General features: G+C 35.9%; 1 protein-coding gene across 2 annotated transcripts in view; it reads right to left on the reverse strand.

Moving 5' to 3' along the window:
* The window catches only part of CHM (CHM Rab escort protein), a 236,020-nt gene that overhangs the window by 104,412 nt on the left and 104,638 nt on the right, over positions 1-26,970 (reverse strand). For both annotated transcript variants that reach the window (XM_045472794.1, XM_045472793.1), the window contains one exon: positions 4,064-4,141. In XM_045472794.1, the coding sequence (XP_045328750.1) occupies positions 4,064-4,141 (78 nt within the window). The remainder of the gene's footprint in view (positions 1-4,063; positions 4,142-26,970) is intronic.

Below are 26,970 nucleotides of genomic sequence, written 5' to 3' on the forward strand. Positions count from 1 at the left end.
ACACACTGGACCAGATGGACTTAACAGATATATTCAAATCATTTCATCCTAAAGCAGCAGAATACACATTCTTTTCAAGTGCACAAGGGACACTCTCCAAAACAGATCACATACTAGGTTACAAATCAGGCCTCAACAAACCCCAAAGTATCAAGATCATATACCATACATATTTTCAGATCACAACACTATAAAATTGTTGTCAATCACAAAAAAAAAAACCCAAAAAAACCCACACAAATACATGGAGGAGGCTAAACAACACACCGCTAAACAATGAATGGGTCAACCAGGAAATCAAAGAAGAAATTGATGAAACAAATTAAAATAAAAACATGACAGTCCAAACCTTTAGGATTCAGCAAAAGTGGTCACAAGAGGGAAATATATTACAATACAGGCCTACTTCAAGAAGCAAGAAAAATCTCAAATAAACAACCTAACCTTACACCTAAAGGAGCTACAAGAACAACAAAGCATAAAGTCAGCAAAAGAGAAATAAAAAAGAATAGAGCAGAAATAAATGATATAAAAACTAAAAACAAAAACAAAACAAAACAAAACAAACAAAAAAGCATTAGAACAGATCAATGAAGCCAGGAGCTGCTTCTTTGAAAAAATTAACAAAATTGATAAACCTCTACCCAGACTTATCAAAAAGAAAGGAGAAAACACCCTATAAAGAAAGTCACAAATGAGGAGAAATAACAACAGACATGACAAAAATACAATTATAAGAGAGTGTTATGAAAAACCGTGTGCCAACAAATTAGGCAATCTTTTTTTAAGTGTATTTATTTATTTTGAGAGAGGGAGAGAGAGAGAGAAAGAGCAGGGGAAGGGCAGAGAGGGAGGAAGAGAGAGAATCCCAAGCAGGCTCCACACTGTCAGCACAGAGATCGATATGGGGCTCAAACTCACAAACCATGAGTTCATGACTTGAACCAAAATCCAGAGTCAGCCACTTAACCAACTGAGCCACCCAGGTGGCCCACAAATTAGACAATCTTTAAAAAAAAACAAATAACCCAGGTAAAAAATGGGCAAAAGACATGAATAGACATTTTTCCAAAGAAGACACACAGATGGCCAACAGACACATGAAAAGATGCTCAACATCACACATCATCAGGGAAATAGAAATTAAAACTACAAGGAGATATCACCTCACACCAATCAGAATGGCTAAAATTAACAACAGAGGAAACAAGAAGTGTTGGTGAGGATGTGGAGAAAGGGGAACCCTCTTGCACTGTTGGTGGGAATGCAAACTGGTGCAGCCACTCTGGAAAACAGTATGGAGGTTTTTCAAAAAGTTACAAACAGAACTACCTTATGATCCAGCAACTGTACTACTAGGTATTTATCCAAAGAATAAAAAATACTGATTTGAAGTGACACATGCACCCCAATGTTTATAGCAGCCTTACCAACAATAGCCAAATTATGGAAAGAGCCCAAATGTCCATCAACTGATGAATGGATGAAGAACAGATAGATAAAGAATATGTGTATATACACACATGCACACACACACACAATGGAATACTACTCAGCCATAAAAAAGAACAAAATCTTGCTGTTTTCAATGACATGTATGTAGCTCAGTTAGATAAAGACAAACACCATTTGATTTCACTCATATGTGGAATTTAAGAAACAACATATGAACATAGCAGGGAAATAAAAGAGACAGGCAAACCAAGAAACAGACTCAAGTATATGGTTACTAGAAGGGAGGTTGGAGGATTTAAACAGGTGATGGGCATTAGGAGGGCATTTGGTACACTGAGTGCTGCATGGTTAGTGATGAATCACTAAATTCACTAATATTGCACTTTATGTTAACTATCTGGAATTTAAATGAAACCTTGGGGGAAATAAAAACATTTATAGCTTAATGAAAATAACAGAAAACAGAAAACAATAAAATTTATATTGACTCCAGTAGATCTGGAAGGTTCACCTTGATAGGGGCTTAGAATGAATTAAGATCTAGAGCCCTCAGTCTATCTTGGAACACTGGCTAACTCCTGAACTTTACATTTACAGATCAGTGTTTCTTAGTGTCATCTAAGGAGCACCTATATTAGATTCTTTTGGGGTGTTCCTCAAAACTGCAAATTCCACGGCTCCATTCTAAGCACAGTATCCAATTTCACTCTGTGAGGGTGAGGCACAGAAATCTCCTTTAAATAAACAAAACCAAAACATGTTCACCTGGTGATTCTCAGGCACATTAAAATTTGAAAATTACCGAAGTTTGGTCTTTAGACCCTTAGTCCTCAACTCTCTGTTGCAACTGAAATCTGTAGCAGATCATAAAGAAGATTTCCTCTGTTCAAAGTCTATAATAAAAACTAAGTCAATGTTAAGGTAAATTAATGCTATTATTGTACTAAGGTATCCATTAAAAAGAAACAAATAATATGAGCCATGTAACTTTTTCATGTCACTAAGAGCAACAGGTACACCTGGAAGGGGCCCCAAAAAGGTAACAGGATCTGAGTAAATAAGTACGATATAAACAATTCATTATCAGGCTTTCCATCATGGGAACACATTCATGCTTTAATATGAATGTATAAGGAAAAATGACTCTAAGAGGATTAAAAATTCCTTCATCATCCTCCACAAAGTAATTCATGACCCAGAATATGAATATCCTGGGTCTTCAAAGATAGATTTTTCAGGACAGATTATCATTTTTCATTTATGTAGTACCTTTGCATTAAGGTGCTAAAAGTACTTTACAAGCCTTTAAGCTGTGTGTGTATATCTTATACTAGAGAATTACTTTCTAAAGCAAAGTCACTGCTTAAATATTACATGTTTTAGACTTGAATTTCTCTCTACGATATCTCAAAATACACTGGTGTTATAACTAGTCTATAAGAAATTATGCCACTTAGACTATACAAAATTACTGTAAAATTAAACAGCTTAAATTTTATAGTTTTAAGCTTCCTGATGAAAATATTAAAGTATTTTATGGCCTGAACAATACTATTTATTTATATACCCCTAAAAAAGTCATACAAGAGATATAGGTTTGTAGATGCTTAACACGTAACTAGAAATAAAAATACATCGCAATTTGGGGCGCCTGGGTGGCGCAGTCGGTTAAGCGTCCGACTTCAGCCAGGTCACGATCTCGCGGTCCGTGAGTTCGAGCCCCGCGTCAGGCTCTGGGCTGATGGCTCAGAGCCTGGAGCCTGTTTCCGATTCTGTGTCTCCCTCTCTCTCTGCCCCTCCCCCGTTCATGCTCTGTCTCTCTCTGTCCCAAAAATAAACATTGAAAAAAAAAAAAAATACATCGCAATTTAAACAGCTCCTAAAACTTCATCCCGTTTTAATGTAAAACCTAGAAATCAAAGACTACTACTTAGTGTAATTCAGACAAGAGTGTATCTTAGTAACTAAATAATAAATCCTAGAAAAATATAATTGAAATGTAAAAACATAGAGATAAATACACATTCTCAGCATTTTTTAAAAGCACATAAATTCTTATTTCAATCCTAAGCCAGTCTGCAGGCCTAAAATGATTATAAAATAATTTATCCTCAGGTAACAGGTCAGCATAGTTTAATGACAACAATCTACCTAAAAAAAATCATTAAAGTGTCTTCTCTTGGGAGTGACATGCATTATCAGCAGAGATTAATTTGATGAGTCTTTAGGTGAGCTCCATTTTTAAAAATGCAATAGCAGAGGGCTGTTGTCATCTGATAAAAATCAATTAGAGGAGGTAAGGCCACAAGGAAAACTAACATCACTCACCACCCACCCCGGGAGGCTGAAATGATTTGTCTTCCAAGCTTGGATGATCAGGAGCTGTAGTTACATTGCAGGGAAATTAATTTAGTTTCTCTATATTCTGAACTTTCTTTGTTCTCGAGGGTCTAAACACAAATTACTTTTAATCAAGGTTGATATGTTATTAATGCCAAGGACGATCTTTGAAGAATCATGTTGTTGTTTTTTTTTTTTTAATTGACTTTAGCATTTTTCACCTGTGCTTGGGGTGTGGCTATAGGAATGTAACTTATATCATCCTTACTTTCTGGATTCTTTGTCCACAACAAGGCACTGGACTGAATGGCGAAGACAATAGATTCCACCAAACACAGCACACATCCTGGGAATAGAATAGGAAAGTGTGAATTAGGATTCTTGAATTGAACATTAAGGCAGCATTATTTTCTTTTAAATATCTTACATTTAAAACCTGATCTTACAGAAAAAGGATTTTGATAACTTGTTATTTTCTCTGCCATGGAATTAAGAATCCCTCAGCAGATTAGTAATTTTGATGCATCAAGAGGTACTACTGTTAATAACACAATGTGCAAGCCTAGAGTTATGACCAAGCCAAAAGCGTCCCTAAGCGAAGCGAAGCTATTCCCTCAAGCCACCTACTAACTTCCTAAGATACAAAGGCTACAAATAGCATCAAGGGGTAATGTATGAGACCCCCAACAGAAGTGACCACAGAGAAGTGTTAAGAAGGAAATAAGCAGGGAAGACTGTGGGAGACCCCTGGAGACTTTGCTTACCATAAACATAAGCAAAACTACATTGGAAAATGAAAACTAGAGCAGTAAGCACATGAGTTAATGTTGCAGAAGTTCTAAGGAGTTTGCTGATCTCATGAATCTAAGGGCTTGGATTCTGATGTCCACGTAGGTACAGGAGAGGCCTTAGGATCCAAATAAGGCAGGGAGTAGAAAATGAGATATTCTCTCATAATGTCTTCATCCTTAAAGGACTACATTTCAGTGAAAAGGTGATGGGGAGAAAATCCACTTACTATAAGAGGGAGAACACAAAACCTGTTTTATCTAAAGCCTTGGGTAGAGGAAAATTATACCTCTGTATTTATAACCAATGGTCTGTCCTCACACAGGTGGGGGATTTGAAATCATACCACATGATCCAAGAAACCCTTAATAAAATACCATGAAAAGTGGCTCTGAATCACTAGTACCTCTAGAGACTTGGTGGAAGCAATTGCTATAACTTTCTGGAGTGATACGAGGCCACATGAAATTGCCACAGATAGAGTCCCCTTTTGTTGAGTTTATAATCTAGTATTATACAACAGATGAAGAAAAATACCTTACCCTTAGTGAGAATTAACTGACTCAACAAATGGTTTGGGGTAGCTGAAATATGGGCAGTCTTATGGGGACTGCACCCTCTAACTGCACAGTTGCCTTAACCTTTCACATTGTACAATGGGATACTATAAGCAAATTAAATGAACTCCATCCTTATCTATGAACATAGATAAACGGCAAAACCATAAAAATTGAGTGATAATAGCAAGTTGGGGAAGAATACGTCCAGAGTGATATCATTTATAACAAGTTTCAAAACTTCATCTGCAAAATACTACTATATATAATTTATGGATACATATATATGTACTAAAAGTGCAGATACATTTAAGGGAATTACAAACACCAAATTCAAGATAGTAGTTATCTCTGGGAAGAGAGGGAGTAAAAGTTACCCCAGAAGTTTCAAATGTCCAAGTTTCTTAAAAAAATATATTGAGGGGCGCCTGGGTGGCTCAGTTGGTTGAGCGGCCGACTTCGGCTCAGGTCATGATCTCATGGACCGTGAGTTCGAGCCCCGCGTCGGGCTCTGTGCAGATGGCTCAGAGCCTGGAGCCTGTTTCAGATTCTGTGTCTCCCTCTCTCTGACCCTCCCCCATTCATGCTCTGTCTCTCTCTGTCTCAAAAATAAATAAACGTTAAAAAAAAATTTTTTTAAAAAGTTTAAAAAAATATATTGAGAGCAAATATGACAAAATGTTAAGATCTTACAAAACTGTGAATGGTGATATGAGTGATCTTTATGTTATTCTCTGTACTTTCTGAAGTGTTCTTGAAATATTTCATAATCAGATTATAATGAAAAATATAAATGAATGATAGAGATAAGTGGCATTCACTATATGGCATAATACTTCTATTATCTTTCTAAATTCAATTCATTTTAGTGAACATGACCAAGTTAGTTAGGATAGGTCAGGTAACAATTCATTCTGCTATAAGAAAACATAGAATTTTTTTTTCCATTGAGAAATTTAGAATACAAGAAAAGGCACATTAGAGCAAGCAAGAAGAATTTCATGTGCTTAAAAACCCTTTAGAATGCAAATTTTACCCAGGACACTTGCTGCAAGATATTCTCCTTTCTTGCTAATCTTGTTCACCAGTCACATACCAAATTATAGAATATTTATTAATTGTTCAGGTATACCTGGTACTATTTGAGACACTGTACTCAACAGATCCTACAGTGGGTTAGAAAAAAATCATCTATTAGACTGTTTAGCTGTATTTCCCAGGCAGTATTCTACCTCCTATTGTTGGTAGGGGAATAGTGATACAGTGATATTGACGTGATTGAGATAATCAGCCCAACCTTCACCATTAATTTCCTGCTGATACTAAAAAAGGCCACATGCACATGACATATTACTGGCACACTAAAAATAAATAGGCTAAATTAGGCTAAGGTCCCAAAATGGAAAATCAAGTTAAAAACTACACAATCAGCATTCTCATTTGCCTGGGGATATCTTTTTGTTATGTATGTAGCAGCATCAGAGTTTCCAAGTTCCTGATAAGCAGCTACAGTTGAGTTGTTACCAACTGACCTATAGTTTTTCATTTCAGTCATACTGGTCCATGTTTTTACACACACACACACACACACACACACACACACACACACACACACATCAATTACCCCCCTCAGGGAAAAACAATTTTTAAATATCTTCCCACATTCCAAGAAAAGCAGGGGATCGAGTTCAGAATCAGTAAGAAGTTGTATAATGTTAAAAAATCTAAATATTAGGGGCATCTGCGTGGCTCAGTCGGTTAAGCAACCAACTCCTGATTTTGGCTCAAGTCATGATTATCACCGTTTGTGAGTTCAAGCCCCGCATTGGGCTCTGCACTGTCAGTGCAGAGCCTGCTTGTGATTCTCTCTCTCCCTCTCTCTCTGTCCCCTCCACTGCTCATTCTCTCTCTCTCTCAAAAAATAAATTTAAAAATTTTTTAAAGATTCAAAATATTATGTCACAGACTATTATGGCATTATCAAAAGCATGAGAAATCCTCTTAACTAAAATTAAGGGTAATTTTTTACAAAGACCTGCTTTCATTATATATTATACTATGAAATACATTTCTACTTTAGTATGTATTATCAAGTATCCCTTTGTTTGAAAATTAATTTCTATTAAGTTTTAGGGTAAAAGAAAGAGGCCTCTGAAAAATACAGTTAAATATAAAATGAAATTGAGGCAGCTATAACTTTATTTCAGTAAGCAATCAACAAATTGCCTGGTTTTCAACATGATTTAATTAATAGTGGACATATATAGAAGGAACACAAGAATGTAAAAGAATGTTAAGAATTGGTTTGTGTAGATGATGGTGAATATTACAAAGGAAGAAGTCCAATAATCAGATACAGTCAGAATCCAACCAATTTCCTCTTAGTTTTAAACAAGAACATAGGAAGTATTTTGTGCTCTTGGAAAGAATTACTTGATATCTACCATAAATTTATGCAACTGCAAAGTGTATAATTGCATATATATATATATATATATATATATATATATATATATATATTTTTTTTTTTTTTTCCATGCTGCTTCTCATTGGTTTTCCATTCCAGTCATGCCTGTTAGGGAAAAATATGTGTGGTTCACAATTATGGCATTTGTTTTCTCTCACATCTGTGTTTTCCTCACATACCTTTATGTCCAAGTGACAAAAACCAGTGGCTTTGTCACCAACTAGACCTCAAGACCTAACCTTTACTGCCCACATGCTTGTACTCACTGACCTTTGTCCCACAGTTTTCCTTAAGCTCTTCTTTCCATCTTATGTACTTAACTCAAGCAAAGGGAAACCAAAACTACCCCTCAAGCCATAGCGACTGCCCTGAGAACACCTCTAGCCAGCCCAGATCAGTTTGAGTGCAACCCCTGACTTACACCTGCACAGATGGACTATGGAGTGACCTCTAGAATGACTGACAACTAACTACCTTTACCTCTTTATAATACTAAAGTCTCTGCCCAAGTAAAAGCATAAGCCTCATTTCCATTCCATACAATGTATGTATAGGCATGTTTCTTTAAGGCCCATTTGCAACCTATGTCTGCCTCTACAGAGGATGACAAGTCTTCTCTAAATATTCAACCTTTTTTTTTAAATTTAATGTTTATTTATTTTTGTGAGAGAGAGAGAGAGAGCGCGCGCAGGGAGACACAGAATCTGAAGCAGGCTCCAGGCTTTGAGCTGTTAGCACAGAGCCTGAGGAAGGACTCAAACTCACATGAGAGATCATGACCTGAGAATATTCTAAATATTCATCCTAACCATAAATAAAAGGAAACCATTCACATTTGCTCCAGGAGTCCTCAGGGCTTTGGAAGTTTCCCCATGATCTTATTTGCTCCTCCCTTTGTATGACAACTTACCTGGTCTGTGACTCACCAACGAGCAACCTTGTATTTGGTTAGTTTGAAAAAAAATGCAGGGGAAAATGAGAAAATTGAAGAAAACAAATTTTGGCTGAGAGCTATTTGCTGGCAATGAGTCACTGAGGAAATACTGGTGGCAATCAGTCTCAGAAAAAACATGCGTGAGAGGCACAATACCAAGCAGTATTTTGAGAGCTGCATTTAAATCTCAAATTACAGGAGCACCTGGGTGGCTCAGTTGGTGGAGCATTCAATTCTTGATCTCAGGGTCAGGAGATCAAGCTCCATACTAGGTATGGAGCCTACTTAAACAAAAAAACAAAACAAAACAAAAAAACACATACTCAAATAGACATTTACATAGAAGTTAGGAAATAACAATTGGCTACACACAGGTCTTTGGGGCAAAAAGCCAATGACAACAATACAAATAATCGTCACAGCATTGAGTACTCACTATATGCCAAAAGCTTTAACATGTATTAACACATTGCATCCTATAGGCAGAGTTGTACAGACTTGGAAACTGAGGCAAAGAGAGGTTAAGTGACTTGCTCAAGGTCATTTAGTAAATGGTATTGCTGAATGAAAACTCAGGCAGTATGGTTCCAGTGGCTTTCCTGTTAAGGATCATACAAACTGCCTCACTGTCAGTATCATCTTTTTTTCTTTTTTTTTTTTTTTTGGCATTATGAAAGAAAGCAACATGGAGTCAGATGGTCAAAGTTACTCTCTAATTCTTCACAAATTGCAAAGATTATTGCAAAGAATAACAATTTCTCAATTTCTACACATTTTAACTCACAAGTACATGTTTATTCTCTATCTGTACATATTAAATGGATTATGAGTGCTTCATTTTGCATAGAACATAAGTTCACAGTAGGAATAACCATGGAAATACTCACCTTTAGAATATTTAGAGCAAATTATGAATACTTTTCAATCCATGTTTTAAGAGGTAATTTATAAAGTATATTGGCAAACTAGAGATTTGCAAATAGAAAAAGGCAAACACTTTACCATGAATTATTTGGAGGTAATAAGGTTCCACAAGACATGTTTTTTTTCCAGTGCATTAAATGGCAGCCTAGTGACCTAAGAGTTAACACAGCTTTAATGATGGACAATTAAGCCACCAACAACAGTGAATAATACTGAGATGCTAGTTATGCCCCAGCTTTGGTGTAATTCATACTACCCATCCTGGGGTCTAACATAATGCCTAGCAAGGTAGCTCTGTACACCTACCTTAGGGTACTATGGGGCCCAGAGGCAAGCAAGTATACATTTTATGGGATTTGCCTAAAAAAAAAAAAAAAAAAACAAAAAGAAAAACAAAACTACAAAAGTTTTGTCACTACAAAAACCTTTGAAATACTTTACCAAATGCTATTAAAGGTCTGTTAAAAGAGAATTCCAAGTGACCTATCACTGTACTTTAGTGACAACCCAGATTAAGTTGTACCAGGAAAGCAGAAGTTCATTTAGCAATAATTAAGACAATTGAGCTTCAGTGATTGCATCTATGTATATAAAGTTCAACTGTTTTATTTACTTGTAACTATACTGAGACATATACATTTATCAGAGTACTATATTTAAAACAACATTGAGTTTTCTATCATGTTTATCCAGTGTCTGCTGGCCAGAAAGATGTATGTGGGGAAGGCTTCTTGTATGTATGTTTATTTTTATATACTTAAATACACAAGCATAGTTGTAAGATATATTATGCAGCATATAGCATGTTTATGGGTTACAAACTTATATTGCATATTTATATTACATCATGTTTACTGGTTACATATTTATATTTCTTAGTCATGTGTTTACTTATACTCCAATCCCTTTTTTTTCCCCCTTCTTGGTATTTGGTATCTTTCCTCTAGCAGGAAGTAAGGGGAAGTATTATTGTTGCTGCAGTTGGTCTGTCTCCTGGGAATGTGAAATTGGACAGCTTCATTTCTATTCCCCTACTCAAGATCCCCTCTGCAACTCAAGTGGTTGTCATCCAACTCAGCACAGACTTCCTATTGGCCCAGAACTAAGTGCTTTCTTAGGAGCAAGAGCTAAACAATAGGTAATGACTCCTGTAGCCTCAGGAAACACTTATGTTCATAACACTCCCAAGCCACACCTCATTCTTTGGTATAAGTTCTTAGGATTCATTACCTATGAAGTTTTAGACTATTCAGCAAGACCATCAAAAACAAAAATTAAAAAAAAAATCTCAAATGAGTGGTCCATAACAACATGGCCTCAATGACAGTGATCCGGTATGTTCAAATTGGCAAGCCCTACCTGATATTGGTCATGGTGATAGAACCCAAAGGAACTTGTTTGGCAAGCAGCAATCACCAAAACTATATGGTCAATAGAAGTTAAGTGTATAATCTCAGTCATGATGTACAAATTATATAGAGATCATCTCTTGAAGATGGTTGTGAAATTAATGTGATAATCTATAGACTGAGATTGCCTAGGTGCCTATGTTGATTCCCCTACTTATTACCTGTATGACTTAATACTCTGAGTAGGAATATCTAGATAGGAGGGCACTAGTTTCTGACCTTAAAAAAGTTAACATGGACCTGGAAAGACACAGCACTGCTGATATCTCAAGAAATTATATGTCACAAGTATCTGAGTTCAATGGGGCATTTGATGCAAATTTCACACTCTTGGAAAAAGTTATGGACAGATAGATCACCCTTTAGGCATTGCTGTCATTCTTGAAAGGCATAATCATCATGCTTATCTTAGAAAAAAACTGTCAAAAAGCAATACATAGCCTTCAGAAAACTCACTCCCAGAAATTGCCTCTATTTTATAGATCTAAGCCATATATCTAGCTTCCTCTGTTCTTGGTGACATTCTGCAGATGATAGATTTTTTTTCAGCTTTTCCAGCTCTCCTTAAATTTAACCTTCTATAGGAAAAGTCACAATAAAACTATGTATTGTATGACAGAAACAGATCTTCATTAATAACTGTACCAGGGACCCTAAATTAATTAGTATAAATTATAGAATACAAGTCATCATTCAATCTTTTTATTTTCACTCTTTAGTTCCCTTTATTTCTTTTGGGGGTGGGTGGGTGAAATGAGTGAAGGGAATTAACAGTATACCTAGTGTGATAAGCACTGAGTAATGTATAGAATTGGTGAATCACTATATTGTACACTTGAAACTAATATAACACTGTAGTTGATTATACTGGTTTTTTAAAAAATAAAAAATCATCATTCAATCTTAAAAAAAAAAAATAAAGCCTTCCAAAAATACTGGAAGTCAATTGATATGCTTGGGTCACAACCTAGGCTCTGTATCTACACTTCACATGTAGAATGGCTCCCTTGTACGGATGTATACCAGAAACCCTATGTTAACTCAATGATTCTCCAATATAGCCTATTGCAATCAATGGAGCTTTTGATGGAAAAGCACTGTTTCTGGACTATTCTTTAAATATACTATAAGCTCTTAATGAAACTGAACATTTTGGTCTGAACACACAGGCTAATACCTTCATGTTTTGTTTTGTTTTTTTTTTTAAATCTGTCACATATCTACTTAAGCAAATTAATTAATTTATTTATAGTTATAGGTTATTTATTTTGAGAGAGAGAAAGAGAGAGGGCACGCACACAAGTGGGAGAGGGGCAGAGAGAGAGGGAGAGAGAAAATGCCAAGTGGGATCCGTGCTCCACGCTGAGCCTGACACAGAGCTTGATCTTATGACTGAGATCATGACCTAAGCTGAAATCAAGAGTCAAAGGTTAACCAACAGAGCTACCAAGGAACTCCATGCAAATTTATTTAAAAAGAGATCTTTCAAATTCAAAAGAAAGCCCTGGGTTCAAACTTTTAAGATATAGCAAAGAAGTCTATAGTAAATCTACTTAGGCTCTCCGTGACATTTCTTTTGGTTAATTTCTTTTTTCTAACTCTTTCTCTGATTTCACATTCTGTACATGATCTATTCATTTCTTATATTAATAATTCTTATTTAAGTCATTGATCCACTTGCTGTCTAGTCTTCAAAAGTCAAATTGTACAATAACACAGGTAAGTAGGCATCAATTCTAAATCAGGACAATAATATACTTTTATTTGTAATGCCCTTCATGACATATATCCAGTATAGAGTGGGTCTTTCTGAATGCCGACACAAGAATACCCAAAGCTAATGTTTTCCAAGGTCCACATAATAACCCACTTCATAGGTTGAAAAATATGTGCAGATCCATCTACTTAGAGATATGGTCACTTATGCCATTTTCCTGCCTTCTCACATTGTCTTATGAAATAATCCTCTAACTAATAATCTTCAGCTCAGTATTTTACTATCCAGAAGTCCTCAGTGTCAACTATAAATTGGGAAGCAGCTCAGTGTTACAATGCAGACTGTCCACAATCATTTTAAAAATGTTAAAAAAAAAAAAAAAACAACTGTAAACATTTCTTGGGAGAGCCTACTGTAAAAATCTCCCCATGCAAATAAGAGTTCATTTAAACCAGATCTTTTTCCCTGTGTTTAAACTAGATCTCTATGCATGACTAAATATTATCCCCAATCCTATTGGTGAGAGGACATTCTTTAAGTGGTCTTTGGTATAAAATCTTATCAAAGTCTTTCTGAAAATCTAAATGTTCACTGACTCCTTCTTCACTACTTATTTACCCCCTCAAAGAACCCTGTCAGATGGCTGATGTATAATTATCTTACAAAAACCAGGTTCTTTCTTCTTGTAGGTTACATGTTCAACAATTTCACCCTTTAGCTATTTATTAAAAAATTAACTGTCAGGTCAAATAGCCTTATTCTTCTATGGTTCCTGGGCTCCTTCTTTAAACTGTATACCCTCTATACCTTCTCCATACCCCCCAATCAACTGATTAACTGCCCCTCCTAGGGAAGGGGCAGAAAGAGAGGGAGACACAAAGTTTGAAGCAGGCTCCAGGCTATAAGCTGTCAGCACAGAGCCCAATGTGGGGCTCCAACCTATGAAATGCGAGCTCATGACCTGATCCAAAGTCGGAGGCTTAACAGACTTAACCACCGTAGCACCCCAGACTATCTTATTTTAAAGTCAATTGGTTTGGGGCGCCTGGGTGGCTCAGGCGATCATGTGTCCGCCTCTTGATTTCAGCTCAGGTAATAATCTCATGGTTCGTGAGTTCAAGCCCCACATCAGGCTCTGTGCTGACATTTAGTCACCAATACTTTCATTTCCCCCCTCCTTGGTTGACATGTATCAATTTATACAGTGAAGTAATATGAAGGACAGTCATTTGTGTTAGGCAAATCCTAGGAAAGACCTGCAAGCATTCTCAATTCAAAGGTTAATGGTACTAACCTGGAACGTGATTCACCTAGGGCTATGTATAAAACTGGAATTGTTGAATCAACCAACTAGCCACCCGCTCTACACTAGCTGCATAGTAGATGCAAAAGTAAAAGATGCACAGACTTAGCCCTCTGTTAAGTACATGAGAAAAATGATATTATTAAGTGTAACGACTGAAGAAAAATTAAAGACTTTGTGGTAGAGACTAGAAGTATTACAAGGGAAATGAAAGAAAAGAGAGATCAACATGTGTTGGAAGAGTAGTTACAGCATGTCAAAAGTAGAGGAAACCTTAAAACAGCTAGACCAAGTTCCTGAGAAGTTAAACTGCTTGTCTAAAAACATACAGCTTCTAGCAGCCAGAGGTAGTGGAAGATCTGATGGCTGGGCCTGTGTCAAGCCTCGAAGACGAACAGGTCAGACTGTTGGGGTTGGTTACAGCTCCTAAAAGGTGGGAAAAATATGAGAAAGTGCAGAAAGGTAACAGTGTGCACAGATACCAAAATAACTGAGTGGGTGTACAAATGGGAATGACAGGAAGGAGCTAAAGGATAAAATTATTACAGAATAGGCTAAAAGGCAGGTGTTTGTATCTGATGTGACAAATAAGAGAATGCGACTGGAAGTGGCATGTTGACGCAGATAGTGGGAACAGGAGAGCAGCTAGAGATTATAGTCCTGACCATGGCAGAAGAGTAGAAACTCAGGAAAGCAGAACTCTAAGAAAGTGAAAAGAAATAACACAGCAGTTAGGACAAAGTCAAAAGTTAACCACAGATTTAGTAGGCTGTTGATTTATGAGAAGAAAAATACCACTGGAATGCTTGTTTCCTTAAGGGGTGCTCAATTTATAGAGTAACTCAAAATCCAAATCTAGACTTCTGATGTGATATATACATGGCTACATATCATGGTTGCTAACTATGAGTAATATAATGAAGATGCATTTTGGAATGGCTATAAGTTTTTTTAAAACATCAGTTTGGCGAAAGATATCATTCTCTGACGTGTACAAATGAAAATTGTCATTTACCTATTATAGCAAGGAGTTACCAACTGGATATCCATGCAATAAATCTACTTGTAGATAAGTTTTGTATTACTCATAGTTTAAAAGAAAAAAGTTACTTTAGCATAAATAATCTGGATCTCTGGCTTCTTTGAAGAAGAGAAAATCTGGCAACACTAGGCCTTCAATTAAGACTTAGGGTCACATAGCATCTTCTCTCTTTAGATGTGTCCTGTGCTCAATGTTATCCATGGTTTCTACTGCTTCAACCATCTACTTCCAGCCCACTTCACTTCCTATGACCTGCCTGATCCCTGTAGACATCTGTCATTGCAATACCTATGACTCATTTGTTCAGTAAGTTTTCTTTTATATTTTGATTTACTTTGTCACAAATGTTCTGTGTTGGACAACTATTATTCAGGATGTTGTACATAAAAATATTAAATATAGATTTTCCAGAAGAAATCAAAGACAACAAAATGCAAATGTTAATTGAACTGGTAAAATTCTGAGCATCCACTCATTTTATTAGCTCTAGAACATGTGGGAAAAGAAAAAGGAATTTGATGTTCTGAGGTGGCCACAATTTATTTTTTTGAAAACAAGCAGGGTGTTTCCATTTCAAATTGACTATAACAAGTAACAGTGGTATCTTGGGAAAGCCTGTGAATCTAGATTTATCTCAGCTTCGTTTTTAGATTAAAAAAAATCTACCTATGAAATGAGAGCCTGTGATAAATAAAAATTTAAAACTTATTGTGAATTCCTCTTATTAGAATACTAACACATTTATAGTTCAGTTAGTAACTATTTACACAGAATTACTCTTCATACTTTTCAGACATTTGGTAGAGTTAAGAAATTAACAAATACAAATTTGAAAAATAAGCAATGGTCATTAATGTGAAATTAATATCTAGGTCTGCCTAATGATTACGAGTAAAGACAGTTTTCCTCACTTGTGAACATGTCTTGCTTTTGTTAAATTAGAGGGGAAAAAAGGCACCTTAAAATATATAAAATAATTAAATTGCACATTAATTTAAAAAAAACAACTTGTTTTTTAACTTCACAAAGTCTTAGATATTTTTTCAAAATTCACTTTATTGTAATAGGCTCTGAGAGAGTATAATGCTTGACTGCACAAAGCTATGGTTAGAGCTTGTTTTTAAGTATTATCAACTATACAACATGAATGCTGGAGACCTACCATTTCCATACACGCAACCATAAAAGAATACAAAGCTCAGCAGCAAGGAAATTTACCATTTTTCCAACTGTAATCAAAGTTAAAAAGAACATGGGAATCTATCTAAATTCTTCCTGAGAAACATGCAACACTAAGTCTATCATGAGATATGACTTTTTTCCATAAGTTTCAAATATTAAACTGCCGTTTCAATTACTTGTTGATAACAAGATCAAGTAAATTTACAAAAGCAACCTAATATCCATCTAACACATTACTGAGATAATTGTGTATTTTGGAGTATAATCTAACTGATGCCATTAACCCCAAAAAAACATTTAAACAAATAGAATTTTAATTAATCGAGTAGTGCTTCCAGTGAGTCAGATTTTACTGAAAGAGCTAACCAACATTGAACTCAATTTCAACTTTGCCCTGGTGCAGCAAATTGTATCAGAGATAAATTAACAGTTATGAAAAATTTTGGCTGGTAAAAGGCCAAAAAAAGGCTATCCTACATAGCCTTTAAAAAAGCAATTTCAGTGCCTATCAAGGTAGAAATCAGCAGTTGTAATTTTTTTAATACAGGTGCAAAACAATGGGATCCATTAATAGCTGAACTTTTGACAACACTATGCATGATGAGTTATTAGTATATAATTTGATTATTCTACTAATTCTGATTACTGCTTTGGCTAATAAAGTGAAGGTCACTTCCAAAATAAATCTTCATTACATTTCACAGAAAGTAATTGCCTTCAACTAGCTGTTTTCTTTAATTAAAAACTAACGTAACAAGAAAACAGACTTCAGGGTTATCACGTCTGTTGTTCCCACAAGAGAAATAATGTGTGGATGTAATTGTCCCAAGACAAATCCAACAAAACAGAAAGTGTCCCTTCATCTAATCTCTGTATTTTCAAAATGGAAGAACTATTTTATATGTATTCATTTGTAGTAATTTTGGAATTATAAGAATAAAAAGCCAACTGTATTAAAGTTTTAGAATTTGAAAACATAAAGAATCTCTGAAAATATTCTCCAAATTCATGAACATAAAATGTAAGGTGATATTTTCATTTCTAAAATTATGCATGTGGGATCCTATATATGAAAAATTAACAGTAGGTCTCTGTCTTAACCAAAGTTTCTCCTAAGGGTAGCAAGAGACTTTCTCTGCCTCTTAAGATAAATACTAGGCATAGGGCCCTGACAGCTTTGGAGGGAGATCACAAGAAAAATGAAAAAGGCTCATGTTAATATGTTATTATCACTTAATCTATTTTTACACACAGAACATTCTGTGTCCTAGATTTAATGCTACATTTCATTTTATTTTTTAAAAAGTCCTCTAGACCTTCAGCTAAGTTCCTATTATTGAAACTGTTGAATTATACAACCATTATCAAACCAATAAAGGAAATTAAGGATGATGCATATTTTCCCACAGAAGTAAAATACTAATCCACAAGTATGAATCATATTTTGAAAGCTAGAATGCTTGAATGTAAAAAATTACTGGGGTTTAGCAATGCTGTAAAGAAGCAGGTAGCAATGATTTCTATGCTCACCAATGGCCAAGATTGATATACCGTCACAACTTCCACTCCTGATGAACTTGCTCCCTCTGTCCTGGTCATATTAATCTTTCTGTATCTCAAAAGACCCTACCTTGGACTTCTATCACAGTTCCTGCTGCCTAGGAAGCTCTTTCCTCAAAACTCCAAAGGCTTATGCCTTATCATCATATTTTAGTTTCACTACACTCAAATACCACCCTCCTACATGGCCTTCACTGACAATCACAGCATCTAAAGGGATAACTCCCTACTCATGCCAAGTCACTTCCTGCAATATCACTCTATATCCCTCCCTTCCCTCCCCACCCCTCCCCTCCCCTTCCCTTCACAATACATATCACTCTTGTAAATATTATCTTTCGACTTTCTGAGAGGAGCTAAGATGGTAGAGTTGGTAGAGGACCCTAGGCATGCCTGGTCCTACCAGCTCATCTAGATAAATTACAAATCATTCTGAATACCCAAAAAATGGATCTGAGGACTGACAGAACAAGATGCACAATGAGAGGGAGAGAAGAGGCCACAATGAGGAAGGTAGAAGGTGTGAAAATGTGATTTGGGGGAAGAAAGAGATCTCTGGTGCTGTGGAGGGGAGGGAAGGACGGAGGGAGAGAGAGAAGAGCACATAGGGGATCACACTAGGAAAACACTTCCCTAAAGCCATGGACTGAGAAAATGAGAAGGGCTAATTATTGTGTTTTTTTTTTGTTTTTTTTTTGTTTTTTTTTTTTTACAATCCCAGGGCTCAAAGACTAGAGTTTTAGAGGTCCACGACGTGGCCAGGTGTAAAGCCTGGTGGGTGTTGTAGTGCTCCTGTGGAGAAGGAGGGCAGATAGCCTGCAGGCATACTGCATGATCTGAGGATCCCTTGGGACACTGGGACAGGTGGTTCCCCCTTCCTGGAGTACATCAGAGAGAGGTCACATTGCCTCTCTACAGACAAAGGAGCTGGCAGGTGTCATTTCTCTCCCCTGCCCCTCATCATAAACTAACTTTAATAATTAGCAAAGACATTGAATCAGTAATCAAAAATTTCCCAACAACCAAAGTCCAGGCCCAGACAGGTTCCCAGGGGAATTCTACCAAACATTTAAAGGAGAGTTAATACCTATTTTTCTCAAACTGTTCCAAAAAGTAGAAATGTAAGGAAAACTCTCAAACTCATTCTACGAGACAAGCAATAACTTGATTCCAAAATACCTTGAATCTGTGCCAACAGCTCAGAGCCTGGAGCCTGCTTTGGATTCTGTCTCCCTCTCTCTGCCCCACTGCCACTTGCACTCGGTCTCTCTCTCAAAAATAAAATAAAAACATAAAAAAAAATCCTCAACAAAGCAGAGATAGAGGGAACATACCTCAACATCATAAAGGCCATATACAAAATACCCACAGCTAATAAGCTAATAACATCCTCAGTGGGGAAAAACTTAAGAGCTTTATGGTCAGGAACAAGAGAGGGATGTCCATTCTTACCATTGTTATTTAACATAATACTGAAAGTCTAAGCCTCTGCAATCAGAAAACAAAAGGAAATAAAAGGCATCCAAATTGGCAAAAATAAAGTCAAACTTTCACTATTTGCAGACAACATTACACTCTATGTAGAGAACCCAAAGATTCCACCATAAAATTGCTAGAACTCACACACAAATCAGCAAAGTCACAGGATACAAACTCAGCGTACAGAAATCTGTGGCATTTCTATACCTAACAATGAAGCAGCAGAATGAAATCAAGGAATTGATACCATCTACAATTGCACCAAAAGCCATAAGACACCTAGGAATAAAACTAACCAAACAGGTAATACATCTGTACTCTGAAAACTATAAAACACTGATAAGAGAAATTGAAGAAGACACACAAAAAATGGAAAAAAAAAAAAAAAACATCTCATGCTCATGGATTGGAAAACAAATACTGTTAAAATGTCTTTATTATCCAAAGCAATAGACACATTTAATGGAATCCCCATCAAAATACCATCAAATTTTTTCACAGAGCTTGAAAAAAAAATCCTAAGATTTGTATGGTATCAAAGACCCAAATAACCAAAGCAATATTGAAAAAGGAAACCAAAGCTGGAGGTATCACAACTCTGGACTTCAAGCTATATTACAATGATGTAGTCATCAAGACAGTATTGTATTGGCAGAAAAACCGACACATACATCCATGGAATAGAACAGGAAACCCAGAAATGAACCCACAACTATATGGTCAACTAATCTTCAACAAAGCAGAAAAGAGTATCCAATGGAAAAAAGACATTCACTTCAAAATGGTGTTAGGAAAACTGGACAGCAACATGGAAAAGAATGAAAGTCAACCACATTCTTATACCATACACAAAAAAAATTCAACATGGATGAAAGACCTAATGTGAGACAGAAAACCATCAAAATCCTGGAGGAGAACACAGGCAGCAACCTGTTTGATATCAGCCATAGCAACTTCTTAGTAGACACTTAGTCTCCAGAGGTAAGGGAAAGAAAAGCAAAAATGAACTTTTAAGACTTCATCAAAATAAAAAGCTTCTGCACAAGGAAGGAAACAATCAACAAAACTAAAAGGCAAACTTCACAATGGGAGGAGGTATTTCCAAATGACATATCTGATAAAGGATTAGTAGCCTAAATATATAAAGAACTCCAACTCAATACCCCCCAAAAAACAAATTATCGAGTTAAAACATGTGCAGAACACCTGAATAGACATTTTTCCAAAGAAAATATACAGATGGCCAACAGATACATGAAAAGGTGCTCAACATCACTCATCATCAGGGAAATACAAATCAAAACTACATGAGATAACACCTCACACCAGCCAGAATGGCTAAAAGCAACAACACAAGAAACAACAGGTGTTGGCAAAGATGTGGAAAAAGGGGAAACCTCTTATACTGTTGGTGGAAAAGCAAACTGATGCAGCCACTCTGGAAAACAGTATAGAGATTCCTCAAAAAGTTAAAACTAAAAGCAGCCTATGATCCAGCAATTGAACTACTAGGTATGTACTCAAAGGATACAAAAGTACTAACTCAAAGGGATACATCTGCCCCAATGTTTACAGCAGCATTATCAACAATAGTCAAATTATGGAAAGAGCCCAAGTATCCATCAACTGATGAATGGATAAAGACGTTGTGGTATATGTGTATGTATATGTGTATGTGTGTGTGTATGTGTGTGTGTGTGTGTGTGTGTATGTGTATATACATGCATGTGTGTGTGTGTATGTGTATATACATGCATGTGTGTACACATACACACACACACACACACACACACACACATACCTATACATACAATGGAATATTACAAAGCCATCTAAAAGAATGAAATGTTGCCATTTGCAAAGACATGTTTGGAGCTAAAGTGTATTATGCTAAGTGAAATAACACAGTCAGAGAAAGACAAATACCATGTGATTTCACTCATTATGTGGAATTTAATAAAGAAGATAGATGAACATGGGGATAAAAAGAGGCAAGAAAACCATAAAACAGACTATTACCTATAGAGATCAAACTGAGGGTTACCGGAGGGAAGGTAGGCAGGGAGATGGGTTAAATGGGTGATGGGTATTAAGGTGATGGGTACTTGTGATGAGCGCTGGGTGCTGTATGTAAACGATGAATCACAAAAATTCTACTACTGAAATTAATATTACACTATGTTAACTAGAATTTAAATAAATCTTTAAAAATAAAAAAATAATTAAAAAAAGAATGGATGTTTATGAAATGGATTTATCTATGAAGATAACCATAGTATTTTTCTTTTGGGGGGGTGGAATTGCTTATATATTGAATATTTTTATTGAACTATTCCTGCATTCGCAAAACCAACTTCACATGGTTGAAAGATTTAAAAAGAAATGGTATCTTTCTACTCCATGTCCATCACTCTTCAACAACTCCTCCCAACCAGAGAATTTCTCTGTTTTCAACAATAAATATCTGGCACCTACAGAAGAGCATTTTATGTGTAACGCTCTCCATATTTTTTTAACAAATTCTAATTTTTATTCTAAATTTGCATATGATAAAACAGAAAGTCCAAGTTTACAAAAGCCAATGCTCCCTGAACATTTCTTGTAAAATAACAGTATTAGTTTTAAGTCTTTGGCGAAAAACTCAGTGACTGCTACCCACACCTAACATGCCCTGAGTGAGTATATATGTCAGTGCATGTATGCTTAGATAAAATACCTATGGTTGCCACATAATGTACCAAAGTTGGAAATGTATTGGTAGTAAAAAAAAACACAATGAACACTCTCCTAGGTTCCCCTTGTGATTGTGAACAAGAGTACATATTTGCTGACAGGTTTAGGGGCTCTTTGGCCAAGGAAGAAATCTGTTTAAAAGGGAACATATTTAGTACATAGGAAAATGTGAGATCAGAACCAGTGTAAGTCCTCAAAGTCTCAGAAACTTTGTGTATTTTCATTCAGTTTTTAAACCCTCTAGTGTAGAAAAGGTGGATTTCAGTGAAACTTCTAGTTTCTAATTCAATAATCATAATAGTTTTCTTTACTTTTGTAAAAAGTAGTATATAAACCTATAAACACTGAACTGTTCTCTACATTATTCCTACATCTGGGGGAAAAAAATCCTTAATTTGATGGCTTGACCTCTTACAGTACTCACAGTCCTCATAGAAACCTTGTGATAACACTTAAAACATAAAGATGATGTATATAATCCTTTCCCATAACTTACTTTCCCTCATAAATGAGTTACATATAAGAGTTTATTAACGGTGCGCCTCAGTTGCTCGGTCAGTTGAGTGTCCAACTTCAGCTCAGGTCATGATCTTGCAGTCCATGAGTTCAAGTCCCACCTCGGGCTCTGTGCTGACATCTCAGAGCCTGGAGGCTGCTTCAGATTTTGTGTCTCCCTCTCTCTCTGACCCTTCCCTGCTCATGCTCTGTCTCTCTCTGTCTCAAAAATAAATGTTAAAAAAATAAAAATAAAAAAAAAGTTTATTAACTCTTGTTACTCTTCTTCTCATGGGAAATTAAAGTTTTTACCAAGTTATTTGTAGAAGGACAAGTTTCTTCATTTGTCAATAAACTATGTAAATATTGAAACAATAAAAACATGCTTGCGATACTAGAAGCCATGATAGGGAAAAAGAAAGCTTTAAAATTTTCAAACTTAAAAAACAACAAATTTGTTTATAAAATGATTCTTACCATATTGAGCAATCTGAAGGAATTTAGTTTTCCAGCATGAAAGTATGTTGACAGTATACACAAATTAAGGTTGGGATGTATGTAAGTAACATGATGGTCAAAGTAAAGACAAAGAAGCTTACGAAAGCAATTTTTTAAACTTTATTTATTTATTTTGAAAGAGACAGAGCGCGCGCGCACACACGCGAGTAGAGAGGGGTAGAGAGAGAAGAGGGAGAGAGAGACTCCCAAGAGGGCTCTGTACTAACTCACAAACTGTGAGATCATGACCTGAGCTGAGGTAGGATGCTTAACCAACTGAGCCACCCATGTGTCCCTATAAAAGCCATTTTAAAACCAAACCAAAAGGAAAGTAATTCTGGTAAAAATCATCTCATCAATTTAATTTTTATGTTCTTCATATCTTCCTTATTGCCTAAATTTCTTATCAGAAGCATGGATTATTTTGGTAAGCAGAACAAGAAAAAAATATTTCCTTTCAGGGGAAAAAAAAATTAAGGTCAACTTGCTGCATCCTATAACCAGAGTAAAAAGTACCAAGTTAGTTAAGAAAATATCAAGAGTAAACAGAATCCTGTGCTAATTAATATATGCATTGCTCAAAATACATCTTTTCAATCAGCTTTAGGAAACTAAAAATAGATAAAAACCTAGAACCATATAGAGCTAAAGCTCATATATCTTAGATACTATTGTTATCTTCCAAACAAGACACCTAAAATAATGTTTCCTTTTGCTTTAAATCACAAGGAAACAAACAATAAGCCAACTTCCATTAACAAGGCTGATAAAAGTCATCACTCTTAGGTGAATTCCAGACCTAGTATGAATTTCATGCTTAGTTTAATAACATAGTGGTTCTCAACCTTCGTATTCTGTATTCTTAGTGCTCCCTAAGTCTGTGAGAGAAAAACAAAGGCAGTGTTACAGTGGGACCTATACAGAGCCTGCAGCCTCTCTAATCTATGGCAAAGCCTCTACAAATGCTGGGAATATCCCTGGGAATGGGTCAAACATGCAAATGCATCCATCATGTATGCTGTCAAAGAAAAGGGTTGTGAACTACTGATTGTCTAAATATTCTGTTCTTAACAAAAAACAAGACAGCATCCTGCAACACAGAGAATCTCACAGCTACTCAACTACCTTTCACTATAATTTTGTGCTTTGCTGTCTTCAGTATCCTTTTTGCTACCTTGCTTTTATTTCTCATAGACAAGTAGGGTGTTTTTCTCATACCATTGCAACATATAACTATATAATCCAAACTGACATTAAGGAAATCAACTCACACAAGTTTACAAAACTTAGCTTCGTATCCCTAGAGAAAACATGAGAGATTTTACCCAAGCTTTCAGGGGGGGCTCCTGGATGGCTCAGTCGGCTAAGTTTCCAACTCTTGATCTTGGCTCAGGTCATGATCTCATGGTTCATGGGATGGAGCACCATGTTAGGCTCTGCAAGGACAGCACTAAGCCTGCTTGGGATTCTCTCTCTCCCTCTCTTTCTGCCCCTCTCCCACTCGCACACTCTCTGGTCCTCTCAAAAATAAATAAATAAATACATAAGTAAATCTTTAAAAAAATCTTTCAGGAGGAACAAAATGCATAGAAGTTCGAGTTTAACCTGCAAGGTTGACAGACTAATTTTCTTAATCACACGAATTACAGATCATATAAGAGGGTATTTTAAAAACCTTTCTGCATTGGTTAAGGCAATTTTATTAGTATATTTCTGTAGCTAAGATGATCTCCACAGGAATGTTAACAGCAGAAATATTTAGTCTGAATGTTCAACTGACTGAACATAAATAAGCATCATGGTGTTTACCGAGGCCTTAAAAATACCAGTTCCAAAGTTTACATTCTGAAGAAAATTATTTTCTCCCCAGCAACTACTCAGAAATAAAGCAATAATTATTTTCTCATATAAGTTTTAACATTGTTAGATTTCCAATATAAAACAGAAACTGTATTGAGATAAATAGAACAGTCTCATATGGCCAGAGTATTTAAAATGTAGAAACAGAAAACCAAGATCTTCTGACTCATACTTGATTTATCTGTACCATCCAGACAGTGCCTTAGCTTGCTGGTCTTAAGAGCCTATTTTCACACATTAAAATATTCATATCCTAAAAAGACACTCCATAATGGTTTTTATTTTTACTTTAGGAGTACAGTGAAAATTAATGTTGGTTTTCATATGTATTTGCTTGTTAAAATACATCTAACCTCACAAAAGAAGGGAGAAACGAGAAAATTCCAGGGAGGGGAATAAGGTACTGCACTAGATTTCAGACAATAGCAGCTCTAATCTTCATACATCCAACTCTGTGAGAAAACTACTACAGGTTGACAGTAAAGTTCTGATATTGAAAACATCGTAGAGGGTGGTAACTTTAGTCAGAAGTTTGGCTGTCAATTCATTAGGCATTTGGGACCACTCCACTATACCAAAGAATGTGAATTCATATATGCACAGGAAATTAGCATGGTTTGGAAATGATTTTACTTTATATAACAAAGGCTCATGCTGTGCTTATTTGTGCTTATCTGTTCTAAGAGCTTAGCAAATAATAATTTCCTTAAACTCATAACAACCTTATGAGGTAGATACTATTTTTATTCCTTTTTTGTAAAGGAGAAAAGTGAAAGAATGTAACCAGTAGATATATGGCAGTATTTAACCAGTAGATAAATGGAAGAACCAGGATTCAAACAGGAAGTCTGGAGTAAGGGTCTCTACTCTTAACAACTACACTGTGCTACATCTCAGAATATGTTAAAACATAAAATTAAGATCAAGATTAATTGCTCATTCAATAAATGTTTATTATTCAAAAGCTTATTTTAGGGTTACTTCCATTTTTACATGCACCTGAAGAATATGGATCAATGCATATAGGACCATGATTAAGGGCTGTAGATTCAAGAATGAGTATTTTCAGGGGCGCCTGGGTGGCTTAGTCAGTTAAGCATCTGACTTCAGCTCAGGTCATGATCTCATATTCTGTGAGTTCAAGCCCCTTGTTGGGCTCTGTGCTGATAGCTCAGAGCTTGGAGCCTGCTTCGGATTCTGTGTCTCCCCCTTTCTCTGCCCCTCCCCTGCTCATGCTCTCTCTTGCTCTTAAAAATAAATAAACATAAAAATTTTTTCAAAAAAATGAGTATTTTCAAATTCTAACATAGTCAAGAGAAATTTACTTAAGAAAAATACCCACACTGTGCATCCCATTTTTCTTTTATTTTTTTAATGTTTATTTATTTTGAGAGAGAGAGCAAGACAACAAGCGTAAGCAGGGGAGGGGCAGAGAGAGAGAGAGAGGGAGAGAGAGGATCCCAAGCAGGCTCCGTGCTGTCAGTGTAGAGCCCAATGCAGGGCTCAGTCTCATGAACTGTGAGAATGTGACCTGAGCTGAAATCAAGAAATCAGATGCTTAACCGACTGAACTACCCAGGCACCCCCCATTTTTCTTTTAAAAATCCAGATGGGAAAGCAAAAGATTTGAAAGATAGGGCTGTTTACAGATACATGTGCATTTGTATGAAATAATGTAAGGACACCAGTGTAAGTGTAAATTATATATGACAGGTTTATGACTTTCAAGTGTACATGAATTAAAGACTACAAGAGTCATTTAAAAAACAGTTGAAATTAGTTTGGTTTCTTGAATAGGCTACATATACTTTCTTGTTCATGCTATTCATTTGTTTAACAAACTGTTTACATACAAAGTAAAAACATTCAAATTATTATGAACCCTAACTTGAAATTAAAATCAGTGAAGTTTTACCATATGGAAGTGGCATTTTTGGGATAAAACTCCTATTTCATTATAATGAGCAAGTGAGAACCTACTGCCTAATTTGGGGAGAGGGGAGAAGGAAGGGGGGAGGGATAAGGCATGAAGGAACAGAGAAATAAGGAAGAGGAATTGCTAAAAGCTATATCAGTTATTTCAGCTCCAACAGAATTCTTTTTAATAAATCATTTCTCAGTACATGAAAAAAATAGTGTCTGGCATGCCATATTTAATTTCTTTCCATGGTAAGTTCTAATCCAATTTTTAAATTGGATTTAAACACCTACTATATGCCAAAGTTC

Source organism: Leopardus geoffroyi, chromosome X (genome assembly GCF_018350155.1).
Source record: "Leopardus geoffroyi isolate Oge1 chromosome X, O.geoffroyi_Oge1_pat1.0, whole genome shotgun sequence".
In the NCBI taxonomy this organism is placed as follows: domain Eukaryota; kingdom Metazoa; phylum Chordata; class Mammalia; order Carnivora; family Felidae; genus Leopardus; species Leopardus geoffroyi.